The sequence below is a fragment of the Triticum dicoccoides genome, chromosome 6B (assembly GCF_002162155.2).
Source record: "Triticum dicoccoides isolate Atlit2015 ecotype Zavitan chromosome 6B, WEW_v2.0, whole genome shotgun sequence".
NCBI lineage: Eukaryota > Viridiplantae > Streptophyta > Magnoliopsida > Poales > Poaceae > Triticum > Triticum dicoccoides.
In genome coordinates this window covers 200770284-200790955 of record NC_041391.1, presented here as the reverse complement: position 1 = coordinate 200790955, position 20672 = coordinate 200770284, and the positions used below count along the sequence as shown (strand labels likewise).

General features: G+C 44.8%; 2 protein-coding genes and 1 long non-coding RNA gene across 3 annotated transcripts; 1 reads left to right on the top strand and 2 right to left on the bottom strand.

Moving 5' to 3' along the window:
- Positions 1-5016: 5016 nt before the first annotated feature.
- LOC119322121 (premnaspirodiene oxygenase-like) lies at positions 5017-6430 on the bottom strand. Its single transcript, XM_037595619.1, has 2 exons — positions 6104-6430; positions 5017-5586 (listed from the first exon to the last, which is right to left on the bottom strand). Exons 1-2 carry the CDS (start codon positions 6428-6430, stop codon positions 5017-5019), a joined length of 897 nt encoding a protein of 298 aa, XP_037451516.1.
- Positions 6431-12719: 6289 nt separating this feature from the next.
- On the top strand, positions 12720-16204 carry LOC119324014. The gene is made up of 3 exons (XR_005156712.1): positions 12720-13483; positions 13604-13678; positions 14201-16204. It is a non-coding gene; the product is annotated as an uncharacterized LOC119324014 (long non-coding RNA).
- Positions 16205-16463: 259 nt separating this feature from the next.
- On the bottom strand, positions 16464-19576 carry LOC119326497 (zealexin A1 synthase-like). The gene is made up of 2 exons (XM_037600131.1): positions 18564-19576; positions 16464-17303 (listed from the first exon to the last, which is right to left on the bottom strand). The coding sequence occupies exons 1-2, from the start codon at positions 19464-19466 to the stop codon at positions 16686-16688; spliced, it is 1521 nt and encodes a 506-aa protein (XP_037456028.1). The 5' UTR covers positions 19467-19576; the 3' UTR covers positions 16464-16685.
- Between the last annotated feature and the right edge of the window lie 1096 nt (positions 19577-20672).

Below are 20672 nucleotides of genomic sequence, written 5' to 3'. Positions count from 1 at the left end.
CTTTTTGGGGGAAAGACATGTTCATATGTGCTTACTTGCATTAGTTTGCACTAGCTCTGTTCATTCATATTCTTCAGCTCTGATTTTATGTTCCCTATCTTCTCCCAGTATCCCATGCTAGATTCAGGGGGAGCAAGACATCTAAGGGAAAGAAATCATTTAAATTCATTGCATATATTTACTCTTGGGGACATGTCTAATCCAATGTGGTACTTAGTACTCACTCTCTACATGTCATCCCAGTCTTGGTATTCTTGTGGTTTCTTCTGTTTGCCCTGGTTAGTGGATGTACCTGTGTTATCTAACCCTGTTTGTGCAGGTTCATTCCATCCTAAGCCAACTCAAGACTACAAGGTAAGTATATGCATCATAATCATGTGTACGAGGAATTCTTGTTGATGTACAAACTGTTTGCAAGAAGGACTCATGAGCATGAAGGTATTTTCTTTAATATTCTTTGCTCTGATGCATATGGCCAAGATACATGTAACACATTGCTTACTCTGCCATGGTTATGCTCTCACATGCTTCTATATTCTATATTTCACATGCTATTCTTTATATCCTTATCTAAAGCTTTGATGTATGTTGTCATCAATTACCAAAAAGGGGGAGATTGAAAGCACAAGTGCTCCCTAGGTGGTTTTGGTAATTAATGTCAACATATCTCTTGTTGGACTAACACTTTTATCTAGTATATTTCAGACAAGTTAAACAATGAAGTGGCATGGACTAAAGGATGTGGAACTCCTTCAAGATGCTAAGGACTAGGGAGTGGCTAAAGCTTCAAGCTTAAGACTCTTCATTTTACATTTTAGTGATCCAAGATCACATTGAGTCTATAGGAAAAGCCAATACTATCAAGGAGGGATGAGGTGTTGCTTAATGAGCCTCTTGCTTCATGTGCTTAGTGATATGCTCCAAAACCCTCAACTACTTTCTCACATCCACATATGACCTAAACCTAAAGCCAAAATCGGTCACACCGATTCTTTCTATCCAGCGCCACCGAGTTCAGATGTCATAGCCACTGCCACAAACCCTAGGCAAATCGGTCTCACCGATAGGGATCTCGGTCTCATCGAGATGGGATTGTAATCTCTCTGTGCATGTCCATTATAAAAATCGGTCTTACCGACTTTGAGAAATTGGTCCTACCGAGATTACAATGCCAACTCTCTGGTTAACTTATTACCAAAATCGGTCCCACCGAGTTTGAGTAATCGGTCCCACCGAGTTTGCCTGACCAACTCTCTGGTTAGCTAATTACCAAAATCGGTCTTATCGAGTTTGTGTAATCGGTCTCACCGAGATTAAGTTATGCCCTAACCCTAACCATATCGGTCCTACCGAGTTGCATTTCGGTCCCACCGAAAATCCTAACGGTCACTAGATTTACTAAATTGGTCTGACCGAGTTTGTTGATTATGTCCCATCGAGATTGGTAAATTGTGTGTAACGGTTAGATTTTGTGTGGAGGCTATATATACCCCTCCACCTCCTATTCATTCATGGAGAGAGCCATTAGAACAAACCTACACTTCCAACTTACCAGTTCTGAGAGAGAACTACCTACTCATGTGTTGAGGCCAAGATATTCCATTCCTACCATATGAATCTTGATCTCTAGCCTTCCCTAAGTTGCTTTCCACTCAAATCTTCTTTCCACCAGATCCAAATCCTATGAGAGAGAGTTGAGTGTTAGGGAGACTATCATTTGAAGCACAAGAGCAAGGAGTTCATCATCAACGCATCATTTGTTACTTCTTGGAGAGTGGTGTCTCCTAGATTGGCTAGGTGTCACTTGGGAGCCTCCGACAAAGATTGTGGAGTTGAACCAAGGAGTTTGTAAGGGCAAGGAGATCGCCTACTTCATGAAGATCTACCGCTAGTGAGGCAAGTCCTTCGTGGGAGACGGCCATGATGGGATAGACAAGGTTGCTTCTTCGTGGACCCTTCTTGGGTGGAGCCCTCTGTAGACCCGCGCAACCGTTACCCTTCGTGGGTTGAAGTCTCCATCAATGTGGATGTACGATAGCACCACCTATCGGAACCACGCCAAAAACATCTGTGTCTCCAACTACGTTTGAATCCTCCAAAACCCTTCCCTTTACATTCTTGCAAGTTGCATGCTTTATTTTCCACTGCTCATATACTCTTTGCATGCTTTCTTGCTATGTGTTGTGAATGTTAAACTTGTGCCTAAACTCCACTTAAATTAAAAATTGCTAAAAACTGCAACTTTGGTACTTAGTATCTAATCACCCCCCCCCCCTCTAGACACCTCTTCTCAAGGTCCTACAGTAACTTGTTGCCAAAGGGGGAGAAAGTGTATAGATCATAGGCTTCGAGGGAGAGAGAGCTTTGCTTCTTTTTGCTACTTATTTGCTTGTTTGCTTGGTTGATACTTTATGTCTATGTGTGTGAGATACTCTATATGGTCATGTGTTTAATCATATCATGCTTAATGCTTGTGCTTGGATGATGATATTCTTTATCTTTTATGTATGATCGTTCACTTTGCCTTGGTGATGAGTGCTTGTTCCTATTGTTATCATTTTGAGCGCTCCACCAAGATGTATGTGACATGGAAGAGTAACCCATGATCCTAATTGGTTGTGCATTTCCATTCAAAAGCAAATCTTAAATAATGCACAAATTTAGGGGGAGCTCTTGCTTATCACATACTTCTCAAAGCGACGATGTTTTTCATTCTTATTATCATTTGTCGAAGCTTTGATCTATATGTTGTCATCAATTACCAAAAAGGGGGAGATTGAAAGTGCAACTAATTTCTGGGTGGTTTTGGTAATTCTTAACAACATATAGCTCATTGAACTAATGCTCTTTCAAGATGATCATTTCAGGAAGTTCAATATTGGCATGGCATGGACTAAAGATGTGGACCCCTCAAAATGCTAAGGACACATATTGGCAACAAGCTCAAGACTCTACATTTTCTTTTTAGTGACCCAAGATCCCATTGAGTCCGTAGGAAAACCAATACTATTAAAAGGGGATGAGGTGTTGCTTTATGACTTGCTTGCTCAAAATGCTTAGTGATATGCTCCAAAACCCTCAACCACTATCTCATTTCCACATATGTCCTAAACCTAAAAGTCAAACTCGGCCCCATCGATTTGATGTATCCGGCGCCACCGAGTTCATTTGACATATCCACTGCCACAAACCCTAGTCACTTTGGTTTCACCGATAGGGATCTTGGTCTCACCGAGATGGGATTGCAAACTCCCTATTTCCTTTTCGTAAGGTTTTGGTCCCACTGAAATGAGAGAATTCGTCCCACCAAGTTCGCAACGCAAACTCCATGTTTCCTTTTCGTAACATTTCAGTCCCACCGAAATGAGTGAATCGGTCCCACCGAGTTTGCCTGACCAACTCCCTATGTGCGTGTTATTGAAATCGGTCCCACTGAGTTCATGTGATTGGTCACACCGAGATTACATTATGCCCTAACCCTAGTGCATCGGTCCCACCGAGTTGATCGTATCAGTCCCACCGAAAATCCTAACGTTCATATTTTGACCTAAATTGGTCTGACCGAGTTTTACCATTCAGTCTCACCGAGTTTGGGAATTTGTGTGTAACGGGTAGATTTTGTGTGGAGGCTATATATACCCCTCCACCCATTCTTCATTCATGGAGAGAGCTATCAGAATGTGCCTACACTTCCACCATTCATTTTTTGAGAGAGAACCACCTACTCATGTGTTGAGACCAAGACATTCCATTCCAACCACAAGAATCTTGATCTCTAGCCTTCCCCAAGTTGCTTTCCACTCAAATCATCTTTCCACCATAGCCAAATATGTGAGAGAGAGTTGAATGTTGGGGAGACTATCATTTGAAGCACAAGAGAAAGTATTTCATCATCAACACACCATCTATTACCTTTTGGAGAGTGGTGTCTCCTAGATTGGTTAGGTGTCACTTGGGAGCCTCTGTCAAGATTGTGGAGTTGAACCAAGGAGTTTGTAAGGGCAAGGAGATCGCCTAGTTCATAAAGATCTACCCAAGTGAGGCAAGTCCTTCGTGGGCGATGGCCATGGTTGGATAGACAACGTTGCTTCTTTGTGAACCCTTCATGGGTGGAGCCCTCCATGGACTCTCGCAGCTGTTTCCCTTTGTGGGTTGAAGTCTCCATCAACGTGGATGTACGATAGCACCACCTATCGGAACCACACCAAAAATCTCTGTGTCAACATTGCGTTTGCTCCCTCCAAACTCCTCCCATTTACTTTCTTGCAAGTTGCATGCTTTACTTTCCGCTGCTCATATACTCTTTGCATGCTTGCTTGAATTGTATTATGATTGCTTGACTTGTGCTAAGTTGCTAAAATATGCCAAGAATTAAAATTGGGAAAAGGTTAGGTTTTTATTTGGTCAAGTAGTCTAATCACCCCCCTCCCTCTAGACATACTTTCGATCCTACACCATGACGGCCTTCAGCATGCACATCCCCTTTTACAACTCTAGATCATGGTCCTCCCAATCATGTTGAATCAAAAGATGTAACCGGAGGACCCTCATCCTCACAAATCACTCCGGACGCCATTAAACTGCCTTCCCTCTTCACTTCCCCTCAAACAAAGTCGAACACCCGATCGGTCCTACCCCCTAATTAGGTACATTTAATATGATATAAATATGGCATGGAGTGGTCAATGGTACAAGTCTACAAGATATCCTGAGCGTCTAATTTTATGATGAAATGATGTATATGCTTTGTAAGTGAATTATTTACTCAGACTTTTGTAGTGTGATGGGCCTTCCTAGTAGACATGAATATAGGAATCACACACACTCATGCCACATAACTTGACTCCTAATTGGTAGTGATGTAGTACTTAACAATACTTCTTCACACGCCTCCACATTCGAGAAAGGCACATATATAGAAGGCATAATAGATGAGATTTCATCTTCGCATATTAATGCAAGTAAAAATCAAATCGGAGGCACACGGACCATGGGATGTAGATGCAGATCGTTCTTTCATCGGACAGTGACGCCCATCTTCTCTGTCATGTCCAACCCATCAGGCTTCACCCCACTCGGGAGTTCCCAATCGAAGTGGTAGAGCAGTGTGGAAAGCACGATCTCCATGCTGGCTCGAGCAAACAACATTCCAGGGCACATCCTCCGACCCGCCCCAAACGTTATGTATTCAAAGTTTTTGCCTTTGAAGTCCATCGTGCCATACTCGAGCCTCTCTGGTTTGAACTCCTCGAGGTCTTTCCAATGCTTCGGGTCTCTTCCAATCGCCCACGCATTCACCAACATCGTGGTACCTTTGGGCACATTGTACCCGAGGATTTTGCAAGGCTCCCTGGCCTCCCTTGGGAGAAGCAATGGTGCGGCTGGATGCAACCTCATTGTCTCCTTGATGATGAGTATGAGGTACTTGAGATTGGTCAAGTCATCCTCGGTCACTTTAGGTTTCTCTTGGAGGTTGTCGCGTACTTCAGCTTGTGCTTTCTGCATCACATTTGGGTTCCTCATGGGCTCTGACATGGCCCATTGAAGAGTGGTAGCCGATGTCTCGCTCCCAGCGCCAAATAAATCCTGCAAAATGTCGATTTACACAATTTAGAATGGCAAGTTCTTCTTGGCATTCTAGGATTTGTCAGCCCATAAAAAAGTGAGACATCAAGTAGCAAATCCTAGAATAATAGCGAATATAACATATGCCATTTCATGAATTCAGAGTGAACCGAAGAATCAGAAACAAATTAAGATACCTCATGTATTGCTAACTACTCTCTTGTTTCAAAATGTGTAACCTTTTTGTTCGAACTTTTTTGTTTAATTCAAATTTAGAAACAATTTCAACATTGACAACCGCACATCCATAATACCAAATCTATCATGAAATGTACTTTTAAAATGCATTATTTGTTTTGTTTAATACAACATGTTTTAAGTAAGTACCCCCTCTATAAACTAATATAAGAGCGTTTAGATAACTACCTAAGTAGTGATCTAAGAGCTCTTATATTCGTTTACAGAGGGAGTATACCAGATAGTAGAGGACAAAGTATTATGGAACAAATTAAGGAGTTGGTGCACTTATAGTTATGACTCCTTTGACCACTCCCATTGTAAGAGGCACGTCAAGGCCACCTTCCTTGTGGATCCTCAAGAGCACGCCCACCAGGTCCTCTCCTTCCTCCTCGTCGCCGTTCGCTGAGGCGGTGGCCCTCTGCTCCTCGTGTTGCTTGATCGCGTACTCCATGAGCTCGTAGCTCTTGCGGTGGTTCTCCTCCGCCAGCCATGCCATGCCGCTGATGAAGTTGGCGAGCCATGACGACAGGTACAAGTCGCCAGGGTTGAACCCGGTGGCGAGCTTGACCCCTTCCTCGAGCATCTGCAAGAACTCCTCCCGCCTCTTGAACTTGTCCCCGATCATGGTGCGCACCGCCGAGTCGGTGATGAGCACAACGATCCACTCGCTCACGTTCACGGGCTCCCGCAACGGCGGTCACGAGGCGGCCGACCTCGTCCTCCCTGACGTGGCTGAATGACTACACGTGGCGGGCGCGAAGAAGCTCCAAGATGTAGTCGTGGAGCTGCCGCCACTGGGTGCCGTAGTGTGCGAATACCAGCCCTTCCCCTTCGGAGTTCATGATCTTCATGGTAGGGCTCCACGGCCGCGTGGCAAAGAGACGTCGCGCGTCCGCATGATCTCGCGGGCGGCCTCTGGGGACGTGGCCACCACGACTGGCACCTCCCCGGGCTTGAGGTACATGATGTGAGGAATCTACTACCTCCATGAACGAGATCTAGGTTTGAATTGGATTAGTTGTCCTCCCAACCTCCCACACAGCAGTTCGAATTACAATCACACCCGCAACGCCTCTGCCAGGCCGAAGCCTCCTGTTCCTTCCTGCCCTCTACTGATGACGGTCGGCAGTATTTAAACACTCACTACCGTTACACCCGCTTAGCGGGCCCAGTTTGGGCTTGCAAGCCACTAGGGAACCCTTCTGCTGCGGATGGGCCGGCCTGCCGGCCCAGTACTCGAGTTACTCCCTTCCCGCGCGTCTTCTTGAACAGCTTCATCTTCGGTGTCGATGATCGGGCTGCTGACATCCCCCCGTTCTTGAAATTCGGCTTGTCCCCAAGCCGATGCATGCGGAAATAGCTGGTGTAGAGCATCCTTGTCTTCCCAAGTTGGCGTTGTTTGAGGTTCACCACTCCATTCCACCAGGACCTGGGCGATAGATCGATTGTTCTTGCGCCACATACGTTGTTGCAATACTCGCACGGGGACTCGCAGAGCATGATCAGGTGTAGGAAGTACTTGCTGAACCGTGTACTTGGGGGAAATGAACTGTTTCAGCTGCGAAACATGGAACACGGGGTGTACCTTTCTGTCTTGAGGAAGATCAAGGCGATATGCCACTTCACCAATGCGCTTCAGCAGTTGAAATGGCCCAAAGTATCGAAAAGATAACTTCTGGTTAGTTTTGGAAGCCATAGATTGTTGCACATAAGGTTGAAGTTTCAAAAAGACCATATCACCAGCAGCGAACACTCGATCAGTTTTTTTCTTATCAGCTTGCATCTTCATTCTCTGCTGAGTTTGCAACAAATGTTGTCTAACAGAAGCTTGCACCACAGCTCTGGAGTCAAGCCAATGCTGGACATCTTGAGGAGTTATAGTGTCTTGAGCTGTAACACCAAAATACCTAGGTTCTTGGCCATACAGAACTGCAAATGGAGATTTTCCCAAGGAAGAGTGCCAATTTGTATTGTACCAAAATTCACAAAGAGATAACCACTTTCTCCATTTCTTGGGATGAGCTGAGATAAAGCATCGAAGAAAGCATTCAATTTGTTGATTCACTCTCTCAGTCTGACCGTCTGTTTCTGGGTGGTAGGCAGTGCTCATATTCAAGGTTACTCCGGTCCTTTTTGTAAGAATTTGGCAAAACTGACTAGTAAACACAGGGTCTCTATCTGACACAACAAACAAGGGCATGCCATGTAATTTGTAGATGTTTTCCAAGAAGAGCTCAGCAATCTTAGGAGCATTGTAAGGGTGCTTGACTGGAATAAAGTGGCCATACTTAGTGAACTTATCAATGACAACCATTATGTAGTCAAAATGATCAGAAGGAGGAAGGCCAGAGATAAAATCCGTAGTTACTGTTTCCCAGGCTTTGTTTGGAACAGGCAAGGGGGATAACAACCTAGGATAATTGATTCTCTCAGGCTTAGCTTTCTAGCAAGTGACACAAGATTGCACAAACTCCTTAATGAGAACCTTCATGCCAGACCACTTGAACAGGGCCTGAATCCTTTTGTAAGTCACAAGAAAACCAGAATGCCCACCCACTGGAGTAGCATGGAAAGCATTGCAGATCTTAGCTTGCAGTTGCACATCATTGCCAATCCATATGCAGTTTTTGTATTTGATTAATCCATTAACCAAGGTATAGGAGGGTTTGGATGTTGGATCCACAGCCAACTGTTGCAACAACTCTTGAGCCTTAGGATCTTGCTGGTAGTTGTCCACTATTTCTTGCAACCAAGAGGGTTGAGAAGAGGAGATGGTCATGAGCTGAGAGGCAGGGTGAGGTCTTCTGGATAAGGCATCTGCAACAGAATTATTTGTGCTTTTTTTATATACAATCTTATAATTGAGGCCCAAGAGTTTGGTGAACACTTTCTGCTGCCAAGGCGTATGCAACCTTTGATCAGATAAATGAGTCAGGCTTTTCTGATATGTTTTAATCACAAACTCTTGAAACTGCAAGTAGGGCCTCCACTGTTCCACTGCTAGGAGAATAGCTAGATATTCCTTTTCATAGACAGATAGCCCTCTGTTCTTTGGACCCAAAGCTCTGCTGACAAATGCCAGAGGATGCCCTTTTTGCATAAGTACTGCTCCTATACCAGTATCACAAGCATCAGTCTCCAATACAAATGGCAGGGAGAAATCAGGGAGAGCTAAAATAGGTGCTTGTACCAAGGCTTCCTTGAGAGTGACAAAAGCAGTTTCAGCAGCTGGAGTCCACACAAACAGTGTGCCTTTCCTTAATAGTTCAGTCAAGGGTTTACTAATCACACCATAGTTTCTTATGAATTTTCTGTAGTACCCAGTGAGACCCAGAAAACCTCTAAGTTCTTTTACATTGACAGGAGTGGGCCAGTTCTGAACAGTTAGAATTTTGGAAGGGTCAGTAGAAACCCCTTTGTCACTGATGACATGACCCAAATAAGCAATTTGTTGCTGCGCAAAAGAACACTTGCTCAATTTGACCTTCCACTGCTTTTCTTGCAAGGTACTAAGAACTTTTCCCACATGCAACAGATGTTCCTTTAAGGTTTTACTGAAAATCAGGATATCATCAAAGAATACCATAACAAATTCCCTAAGTGTAGGTAGATCAGAATTCATAGCACCTCGGAAGGTACCAGGAGCTTCAGACAACCCAAAACCCATAACCAAGAACTCATAATGACCTTCATGAGTTTGAAATGCAGTTTTAAACTCTTCTCCTGGGGCCATTCTGATTTGATGATAACCTGCCCTTAAATCCAGTTTAGTAAACCAACAAGCACCATGCAATTCATCCAGAAACTCATCTATCACAGGTATAGGATATTTTCCCTTCATAGTTATAGCATTTAAGTGCCTGTAGTCGACTACCATGCGCCAGGTGCCATCCTTCTTCTTGACCATCAAAACTGGGGAGGAAAAAGGGCTTCGACTGAGTCTGATCATACCATTTTTCAACAACTCCTTAACTTGTTTTTCCATCTCTGTTTTTAAGTGGGAGGCACTCTATAAGGTCTGACAGCCACTGTTGTTGCACCTGGTATCAGTGGAATAGTATGATCATACTGTCTCCTAGGTGGCACTCCCTTTGGTTCCTCAAAAACAGAAGAATTTTTTTCCAATAAAGCTTGTACTTCAAGAATGTGAGCACTGGATTCCTTGTCTTCTGGTTCAATCACTTCTACACTCATAACTGTAAACGTGCAGTCATCAGGTAATAAACCATGTAATGTAATCCATTTTCCTTGGGACTGGAATGAAAACCATTTTTGATCCCAATCTATGACCATTGGACTATGGTTTGCCAGCCAGTCAAGTCCCAAAATTCCATCATAGTTACCTAACTAAAGAAGTCTGAAGTCTGATTTGAATTCATTGTTCTGACAAGACCAACTACATTGCTTTACAATCTGGGAGCAGTACAACTTAGCACCTCCTGCTACCGTTACTTTTTTAGGTCGAACCTCTTGCACATCTTGCAACAATGCAGCCAGAGAAGAGTTGAGGAAAGAATGAGTGTTGCCCGAGTCCACCAGAAATGTGAGAGCCTGGCCACAAACAGTAACGCGTAGTCTCATTGTTAATGGAGATGATTCAGCTGAACATGCAGCTGCTGACAGTAACATAAGGTTGTCAGAGTCACTATCAGACGACTCCTGACAGAAGGATGCTATATTTTGGATGTGTTCAATCATCTCCTGCACTATATGGAGTTGAACAGAAGATTTGCATTGATGGTCCCTGGACCACTTCTCTCCACAAGTGAAGCATAACCCTTTTGATTTCCTGTAAGTGCGCAAAGTACTCCACTTATCTTCTGAAGAAACACTCTTATTGTTCTCAACAGGTCTCCTGTCAACAACAACTGGAGCCCTCGAAACTGTCGAAGCTGCAATCATTGTTTTCTTGAACTGAAACTGAGAGGAGTTTGTATCACTTAATTCTTCATGGAGCAAAGCTATGTCATAAGCTGTATCCAAATCATGGGGTTTCTGCAAGGCAGCTGACATCCTTACACCCGGCTTGAGGCCATCGATGAAACGAGTAGTATAGTACAGACTGTCAGGAACATCCTCATAAGCTAAAAGCTGGTCATACAGTTCCGCAAATCTCTCCACATAATCAGACACTGACAATTCCTGAGCAATTCTGAACATCTGTCTCACCAGAGTCTGATGTTGGTTGCGACCAAACCTGTTCAGCAGCAACTGACAAAACTCCGGCCAGGATAAGTTCGGCGATCTGCGTTGTACTGCCTCAAGCCATCTGGCTGCCACACCATCGAACTGGGACGTGGCGTATGAAATCCACCTTGCTGCTGGGGTACCCCATAGCTTGAAACAATCCTCACAGCGCGATTGCCACAATCGTGGATTTGAGCCATCGAAACGCGGTAGTTCCACATGGGGAGAAGATTGGTACAGGTCAGAGACGTCTGAAGCAGCGAAATCACGAGGGGAAAAGTTTTCACGGGGAGAGACGGAATCACGCGCACCTCTGACCGGAGGAGGCACATAAACCTGATGTGCTTTCCCCCGATGAAACTTGTCGAAGCCAAGGGGATCAGCCGCTGTCGAATCGCGGTTGCCCCCAACTTCCTTGCCGGTCGATGAGCTCGCCTGCTTGCACGGGACGTCCTCCTTGCCGCAGCGCTCGAGATCCACGTGGATTTGCTCGACGTCGAGGTTGAATTCGGACCTGGCGTCGTCGATTCGCGCCGTGATGAGGCCGTCGAGCATCGTCGTCGTCTCCTTGAGCATATTGCCGACGGACTTGATGATCTCCTCGCCGTGCGCCTTGAAGCGTTGATCCAGCACCTCGGCGAAGTCTGCACGCAGCAGCTCCTGGATCTGCCGCCCCTCGGACGATAGCTTCTCCATGGAGGGGCTCCGCTGCTGGAGCTTGAAACGCGTGGCGTGGACGTGGCTTGGAATCTCCAGGATCAAAAAGCTCTGAGTACCAGATGTGAGGAATCTACTACCTCCATGAACGAGATCTAGGTTTGAATTGGATTAGCTGTCCTCCCAACCTCCCACACAGCAGTTCGAATTACAATCACACACGCAACGCCTCTGCCAGGCCGAAGCCTCCCGTTCCTTCCTGCCCTCTACTGATGACGGTCGGCAGTATTTAAACGCTCACTACCGTTACACCCGCTTAGCGGGCCCAGTTTGGGCTTGCAAGCCACTGGGGAACCCTTCTGCTGCGGATGGGCCGGCCTGCCGGCCCAGTACTCGAGTTACTCCCTTCCCGCGCGTCTTCTTGAACAGCTTCATCTTCGGTGTCTATGATCGGGCTGCTGACACATGAGCGGTGTAAATAAGAAAAATATAACACAAATAAGATAGAACATTCAGATTCCCGCAAAACTTGAAAAGATAAAACATCAGAAATCCATTCGTTCCTATGGGCGCCAAAATGCTTTGTTTTTTAAAATGTCAAAATTATCCATAAAAATTAGATGTGCACATGGTCACATTCAACTATTACATGCAAAATTTTAGGTGGAATTAAAGCTTTAGCATTTTGACATGTGCAAAAATTAAAAGCAAATTAAACCCTAAATGTTAAACTTAATAATTTTTGACCAACAACGCATTGTTGTCCAGTTTCGTATGAAAGTTATCAAGCACGCTTGTTACACTAACATGAACATCTAAAAGATAAATATATTGTCTTTAACTAATCATACATTCTTAAAAAGTTGATCCCCACTAATAACAATTCTTTCAACATGCACACTACCCACATCAGCATTGATGCCACGTAAGCCTTCAATTTGCAAGCACCAGCCAATCAGTCTGATTCTTTGGCCTTACCTACCGCCACGGTGGAAAAAGACTAATTTTTTCCCCTCCCGAACGACTGACCTGCACCAGTCGAAGCAATACGGTCTGGTCGTGTCCTCAATTAGTACTCCCCCTCTTCATCTTCTGGGCTAGAGTAACTAACGAGGATGTCCTGCTCTTTAATCTATGGATCTGCTCTTTTCTGTGGCCTCCACCACAAATACAAGGACTGATGGAGATAGAGCGTCCCAATGATCCCTTTGCCTCTTCGTTCGATCATCAATCCGCAGGGAGTATCATCTTCTCCTAGCCCAGGCCATGGAACACCCAACCACCTCTCCTTCAATGTTTCCATCTACATCTACCACTAGAGTTCCAAATCGAAGAAGGAAAAGCAAGATTCGGGTTCTACTTCTAGGGATGCTACAAACAGGTACATGAAGCCTTTAAATAATGAGTCAGTTCAGCTAATGGATTTGGAGGATCTGGTTGTTCAGACTTCAGATCTTGGGAGAACAAAAAACATGGCAGAAGTAGAGGTGTTGGCTTCCGACAGACTGCCGGTGGGCTAGAGAGACGCCCTCATCATCGTCTCACAATCTCCCTCCCTTCCCCGACCCGAGCTGTTCTATCATTATGTTCCAAGCGCCTCCAGATTTTTTTTAGAAAAAGAGGATTACCCCCGGCCTCTGCATCCAAGCGCCTCCAGATACCGCTGCCTTACCTGAAGGCGACGAATTTGCAGACCCCTGCCGTCGACCGCATGTCCTACTGTCACCGAAGGTTTTCGCTCAACGGCCGGTGTAGTGGCATCATCTCCAGCATCTGCACCATAAAGAACCATGCCTCTGTTGCCTGATGCGTCATGAACAAGTCCCACGAGAAGGTATCTAGCACGTTGTGTTAATCCCCTATTAACATCCTATTACCTGCCGTTAATTTTCTTTATGCACTCTATCTCCATCGCTTGCTGCTCCTCCCTCACGGCATTTGTATCACGTAGCAGGTTGTTCATGATTGCTCCATGGCTGACAAGTCCTAATCTTCCTCTACTATCTTCTACTGCAGCGTGAGCTGTGAGGTAATCCCACATGATTTTCTTATTTTTATTTTCCATGCCATGGATGAATGTTTGTATTATTGTCATCCAAGGATGGATGTTTATAGGATTGTTTTAGGCAGCAGTGCTCTGTTACATTTAGGCGGCAAACTAACTCTCTTCTTTTCTCTGCACTTTACTTTGTTTTAGGCACTGGGATGTTGGATCTTTTGTTCTATTATTTCCTGATTGTAGAACCATATCCTTTCCAGATCTTATGGAAAATTAATGTTTATCGGTTCGTTTTCTGAACTGTTGGCAATTCTTGCTATCTGATTTCCTATATAGAACAACAAAAAATAGATTGTTATGGTACATGGAAATTGGATTTTCATAATTTTAATTTTGACTGAAAACTATAAGAAATCTTCCTTGCAGAACTGCAGATTGTTTTCCTACCTTTGTGTGGCAATAATAATATATATTTCATGTTTAAAAGTTTCCATCAAATTGTCTAACCACATGCTAAGTTGCTAACTCACCATTTTGCCTCGGTTTGAGCAGGAGATCTTGTAGCCTCCGCTCACTCATCCACGATCTTCATGGACTACTTATGAACCAAAATACCAAGAGTCCATTCTCTAAGAAGCCCCCCCGCAACGCGCGGGGTATCATCTAGTTATTCTAAACTTACTGTTCATTCGGGGCATATGCCTCCTAGAGCCAAAATTATCCCTCCCTCGCAAATTTCTATTTACATGGCATGAATTGATATTATAGAGATAGAAATAATAAATATTTGACTTATTAGCTTTGACTGAGGTCAAACTTCATAAAGTTTGATAACGTTTATAGAAAACAATATGAACATGTACAATAACAAATCTATATGATGTCAAAATATATTCAGTGATGAGATCTAATAATACTGATTTGGTGGTGTATACGTTTATATTTGTTTGTACCAACTTGGTCAAAGATTATGAAGTTTGACTTTAAGACAAAGCTAATATGGAGAGTAAATAACCAAACGCATCAACCAGTTTGATAAACCAGTGTCCTATATTCGCAAGTGTACTACATAGTTACCTCGTAAAAAATGTGTATTACATAGTTAGACTAATAGATTGTATAATCCACTCAAAGTTGGTGGTAACATTTTTGTGTATAGATCATATTACTTCAGACTTGAGTGACCAAACAGTAAAAATACATTGACAGGTTCCGAGTAGTGTATTATGTTGGCACCAGCTAGCGGACCACGGTACGATCCACAAAGTGATGGAAGTATAGTGGCCTTAGCTAGCACGACAGATCGACGGCACTGCAAGGATTTTTTCTATCTCCTTATCACCTTATGGCATGCATTGTGGCAGTGGTAGGAGGATAGATCTATCACTTGCGATGAGGAGACACTAGGTCAGAGCAAACATGTGGTATGAAGGAGAAAACAATTTCCATGGGACGAGAAAACAATTTTAAAACTAGAACTCACCGCAACTACCCATGTAACTACTCCCTCCGTCCCACAATATAAGATGTTTTTGTAAGCTATATTAGCTTGCAAAAAAATCTTATATTGTGGGACGAAGGGAGTACATGGCTACTATAGTGGTGTTTGTCATTTAACACACTAAAAATGTGTAGCATGAGCAGCTAGTAATTTTAGTTGTCTCATGTTGCTAACTATCGAACGGACAACAGGGTAACATACAGTTGACATGTTGTCTCATGTTGGTAACTATAACATGACCACAAAAGCAAAGGGTGACATGTTGTCTCATGTTGGTAACTATAACATGACCACAAAAGCAAAGGGCGTCCATATCCCTGCCAAAAGCATTGTATGTGGGATAACCAACTAACGTTGTCCATCAACAAACCGGCTTCCTAAATTGCTGACAGTGAAGTGGTCCATCAACAAAAGAAAAGGGCGTCCATATCCCAGGTCCTCCTCGTTGCCGGAGCAGACGACCGCCGTGGAGCTCGAGAGCCCAGGAGCAAGGGTGTCGGCGCGAAGAGCCTGACGAATGTCCACTTGCGCCGCTACAGCCTGCGGTGCGGATTACAAGTACTTCGTCATCGCCGGAGGAGGAAGAACTTGGAGAGGAGAAGGGACTCGTAGGTGATGAGGAGGAGATCCGGAGGTGTGAACGTGCATCACCGGAGCACGACATATATAGCCGCGGTCAGGCCATGCGAACGGACGGTCAGCCCGCTTCAAAACGGCACATCGACCAATGTTGATTTCTTGGGGTGCGGCATCCGTATTAAAGAGGTGACACCTAAGAGGCCGCGTCGGTCAGTGCCGCCCTCCCGTTCAGTCACGTCGCACGACATCAATGTTGACCGCAACGTGCTCTGGACCGGTATGAATGCGGCGCAGGAAGCGACACGTGCATTGGATGGAAAATCGCGGGAGAGGCGGGATGGGTTTTGGGTGGCAACGGTCCAAAGATGCTCGCAAGACGTCGGACCACCGAGCAGACTAATCTTTTTAGTAACTGAAATTAATGTAATTGCTAATTAGCAGTATTGGATGAGACCAATGGCTACTTGTGTTTTCCATTTTTTTTTTTGCGGGTGAACTTGTGTTTTCCATTTATTAGTTGGGTTTCCTTTGGGGGGTGGGGGTGGCCTTCAACTTAAAATCAACTAAACTGTGCTCTTTTTTCACTCATTTTTCTTGGTTGAAGAGTAAACCACTTGTTGGACACGGCTAAAAGAATGAATGGTCCCCAATATAATTTTTCGGCTCTAAAATCATGTTTGGATGAATAGCTTGGGTAATCAAATCTGGTAAACAGATGGTCAAGATCTCAGTGCATCACATAAAATTAATTCGTTGATCGTTGTTCTAAGATGAACATCCAAGTTTGAGGACCGGAGAAGTTTGAGGACCCCAAATTAATGGACAACGTATCTCTGGCAGTCACCTGACAAGGCAGTCTAGCAATCACACAAGTACACTGACAATTTGACCAAGGCACATAGAAGAGACTAATATGCGAGAATTCAGTCACATATGACATACCAATGCAAGTGTAAATCAAATCAAGGGCACATGGACCACGACGTGCAGATACAAGTCGTTCTTTCGCCGGACGGTGAGGCCCATCTCCTCAGTCATGTCTAGCCCATCTGGCTTGACCCCACTTGGGAGCTCCCAATTAAAGTGGTAGAGAAGTGAGGCAAGCACAATCTCCATGCTGGCCTGCGCAAATGTCATTCCAGGGCACATTCTCCTGCCTGCCCCGAATGGTATGTACTCAAAGTTTGTGCCTTTCAAGTTGACCATTCCAGACTCGAACCTCTCCGGCTTGAACTCCTCGGGATCATCCCAATGCTTAGGGTCCCGGCCGATCGCCCATGCATTTACCAGTACTGTGGTGCCCTTGGATATGTCGTACCCGAGAATTTTGCAAGGCTCCATGGCCTCTCTAGGGAGAAGCAGTGGCGCGGCTGGATGCAACCTCATGGTCTCCTTGATGACGAGTCTGAGGTACTTGAGATGGGCCAAGTCATCTTCGGTCACCTTATGTTTTCCTTGGAGGTTGTTGCGTACTTCAGCTTGTGCTTTGTGCATCACGTTTGGGTGCCTCATGAGCTCCGACATGGCCCATTGAAGTGTGGTAGCTGACGTCTCGCTCCCGGCACCAAATAGATCCTGCAATATGACGATTTATATAATTTAGGAATCGCTTGTTGTTCTTGGCAGTTTAGGATTGTCAGCCATATGTCAGCGAGCCATCCGGCTGCAAATCCTAGAATAATAAGGAATATAACATATAGCAATTCTTGGATTCAGAGTGAACCAAAGGAAAAACACAAAAAACATGCTACAATTAGTTTTGTTTAGTAGTATAAAATGTTACTTCGAAGCATAACATCATCTATACCTAATAATAAAGAGGCTATTGCTTCAAGCGGTACATCACGGAAATTCCCCTTGAAGTTGCAAATATTACCCACCAATGCTATCTATAAGTGATAAAAACAACCATTTCACATAGGGGAATCAGCCACCTGGGCCGGCCCAGGCAGTAGGGACCTTCTATACTGCGCTCTGTGTGTTGGAAGAAGATGCAGCGCGCCCATTTGGGCTGGCCCATGCCTGGGCGGCCTGTTTTTTAATTTTTATTTTTGTTTTTTTCTACTTTAAATAATTTGGGGCTTCAGAAAAGTTTCAAAAATTTATAAAAATGATAATTTTGAAATAAAATGTTTTATAAATCATAAAATGTTTGTGGATCAAAAAATATTCACGATTTTATAAAAAAATGTTTGCTTATTCAGAAAATGTTCAAAAACAAATGTTCGGGAAATCAAAAAATCTTCATGATTTTTTAAAAAGTTTGTGTATTAAAATTTTTTAATGAAATTAAAAAAAATCGCCAATTCAAAAAATATTCATGAATGAAAAAATATCCTAAAAAATTAAAAACTGTTCCTATCTTATAAAATAATTTATTCATTCATAAAATGTTCGTTGGTTCAGAAAATGATCATGCATTTCAAAAAATGTTCGTTAAATCAAAAAAATGTTCATGAATTTAAAAAATGGTTCCACCAATTTCTCAAACAATGTTCGTCCATTCTAGAAATGTTTGCCGACTAAAGAAAATTGTTGAAAAAAAAATTCACAATCTTAAAAAAATGTTTGCAAATAGTATAAAAGTTCATGAATTCAAAACATGTTCTTGATATTAAAAAATGTTCAAAAATTATAAAATTGTTCATAAATTTAAAAAATAGTCATGATTTTAAATATGTTCACGAGTTAAAAAATATTCATGATTTCACGAAATTGAGAATGTGATCATGGCTATTGATGATTATGATTTTTTTTTCTCCTGTTGCAACGGAGAGACCCTTTTGCTACTAGTAGAGGACAAAGTATCGTGAAACAAAGGATCTGTGCACTTACCAGTATAACTGCTTTGATCATGCCCATGGTAAGAGGCACGTCGAGGCCTCCTTCCTTGCGTATCCTCAAGAGCGTGTCCACTAGGTCCTCTCCTCCTTCCTCCACGTCACCGTTCGATGAGGCAGCGGACCTCTGCTGCTTGTGCTGCTGGATCGCGTACTCCATGAGCTCGAAGCTCTTGCGGTGGTTCTCCTCGGCCAGCCGCGCCGTGCCGCTGATGAAGCTGGCGAGGCGCGACGACGGGAACAGGTCGCCGAGGTTGAACCCGGCGACGAGCTTGACCCCTTCGTCGAGTGTCTGCAAGAACTCCTCCCGCCTCTTGAACCTGTCCCCGATCATGGCACGCACCGCTGAGTCGGTGATAAGCACCGCGATCCGCTCGCTCACGTTCACGGGCTCCCCGGGCGACACTGCGGCAACCGCGGCCACGAGGCGGGCGACCTCGTCCTCCCTGATGTGGCGGAACGACTGCACGCGGCGCGCGCTGAGCAGCTCCAGGATGCAGATCTTGCGGAGCTGGCGCCACAGCGCGCCGTAGCGCGCGAATATCAGGCCTTGCCCGTCGGCGTTCATGATCTTGACGGTGGGGCTCCACGGACGCGTCGCGAAGACGACGTCGTGCGTCCGCATGATCTCGCGGGCGGCCTCCGGGGATGTGGCCACCACCACCGGCACCTCGCCGAGCTTGAGGTACATGAGCGGCGCGTCCAGCCGGCGCGCCAGATCGGCCATGACACGGTGCACGAGCGGGTTGCCGGCAAGGTGGTGCAGGCTGCCGATGACCGGCAGCCGCCACGGACCGGGTGGCAGACGCACGCCGCCACGCTTGCTGTTGAGCTTGAGCAGCAGGAGAGGGAGGAGGAGAGCCAGGAAGAGGCAAAGGTAGTACGCCCATTGCTCCATGGCGGGGGCCCGATCGAGTGACGAGCTGATGGATTTGTCTGTGACTGCAAGGCCTGGTCTTATCTCTATGTACAAAGAGGTTACTAAGTTGAACGGAGAACACGAGTGTTGTCTAGCGGTAGATAGGCGTTTTCTGATACGCGCGAGCGAATGGTGGGGATCGATACGTACGAGACGCCTTCTTTTCTTTCTGGGTTGCATGCAGCAGTGATGCCATGTCGTCGTTGTTGCTAACGTAACAACAATTAACAAGTGGAAACTGACTGCGATTGCGACTGGCATTTAATTGTTGGGTCAGATCATGACGGTGCCGTCTGTCCTGCACCAGTTAATCTAGATATTTACGGAGAGCGAAGAAATCTGAGGCGTGAGCATGACGGTGCATGCGGTGCACAGCTTGTGCGGAAATATACGTGGTGGATGTTGAGCATCTTGCGGTGATACGGCTTGATGCTTCCGATCTTTCTTTCTTTTTTCGGGGGAAATGCATTTCATTTAATCAACCAAGGCCTTACAATCGTCTGAAATGATAATACTAATCTTCTGTGCGGAGTTTGCTAACCAACAAACAGTGCGTTGGTGATAGAGGAGCCAACTGAGCTCGTCCTCACTCTCGCTGGTGCGAGACCAACATGGCTGGGGATGGAAATCTGAGTGTGGTGGCGACCTCTGCTCGGCACGCATCACTAGCAGAAAGCGGTCAGCGATATGGTGTTTACAGAGCAGGTTCTGTGGGGGGCTCGCTTTCGCTGGATTGTCCGCCATCGTGTGCAGATCTCATTTTCGCCGAATCATCCGAGGACGCGAGGGATGACATTTTGCTCCGGCCACATAAAAAGCTGCTGCTGTTGCACCCATATTCGTGGGCGCACCCTCACCAATCCTCCTAAAGCTTATTGCGGATGAGGCTAACATTTGGGTTACAACGGAGGCCAAGAAATTTAAAAAAATTGTATTACACGAGTAATTGTCATGTCGTTTTCTCGGCCTTTTATAACACTCTGTAACTCTATTCTCCTCTCATTTAATCAATGAGGCAAATTTTGCCTCTATTTCAGGAAAAAAAAAACATTCATTGGCACACATGGCATGCATTGTCCCAACTGCTGTTAAACTCTCTTGAAAAAAACTGTTGCTAGTACTTAGGACAACAATGTACATCGATCAAGATTTTCATAAAAGGCAAAACAATGTACATCGACACCG

What these genes read in the sequence shown, in the direction of transcription:
- LOC119326497 (XM_037600131.1), bottom strand. Translation starts at nt 19,466, where the DNA reads ATGGAGCAATGGGCGTACTACCTTTGCCTCTTCCTGGCTCTCCTCCTC. An exon ending in TGATCAAAGCAGTTATACTG is followed by an intron (nt 17,304 to 18,563) that starts GTAAGTGCACAG and finishes GTCATATTGCAG; the next exon opens with GATCTATTTGGTGCCGGGAG.
- LOC119322121 (XM_037595619.1), bottom strand. Translation starts at nt 6,430, where the DNA reads ATGATCGGGGACAAGTTCAAGAGGCGGGAGGAGTTCTTGCAGATGCTC. An exon ending in CAATGGGAGTGGTCAAAGGA is followed by an intron (nt 5,587 to 6,103) that starts GTCATAACTATA and finishes GACATTTTGCAG; the next exon opens with GATTTATTTGGCGCTGGGAG.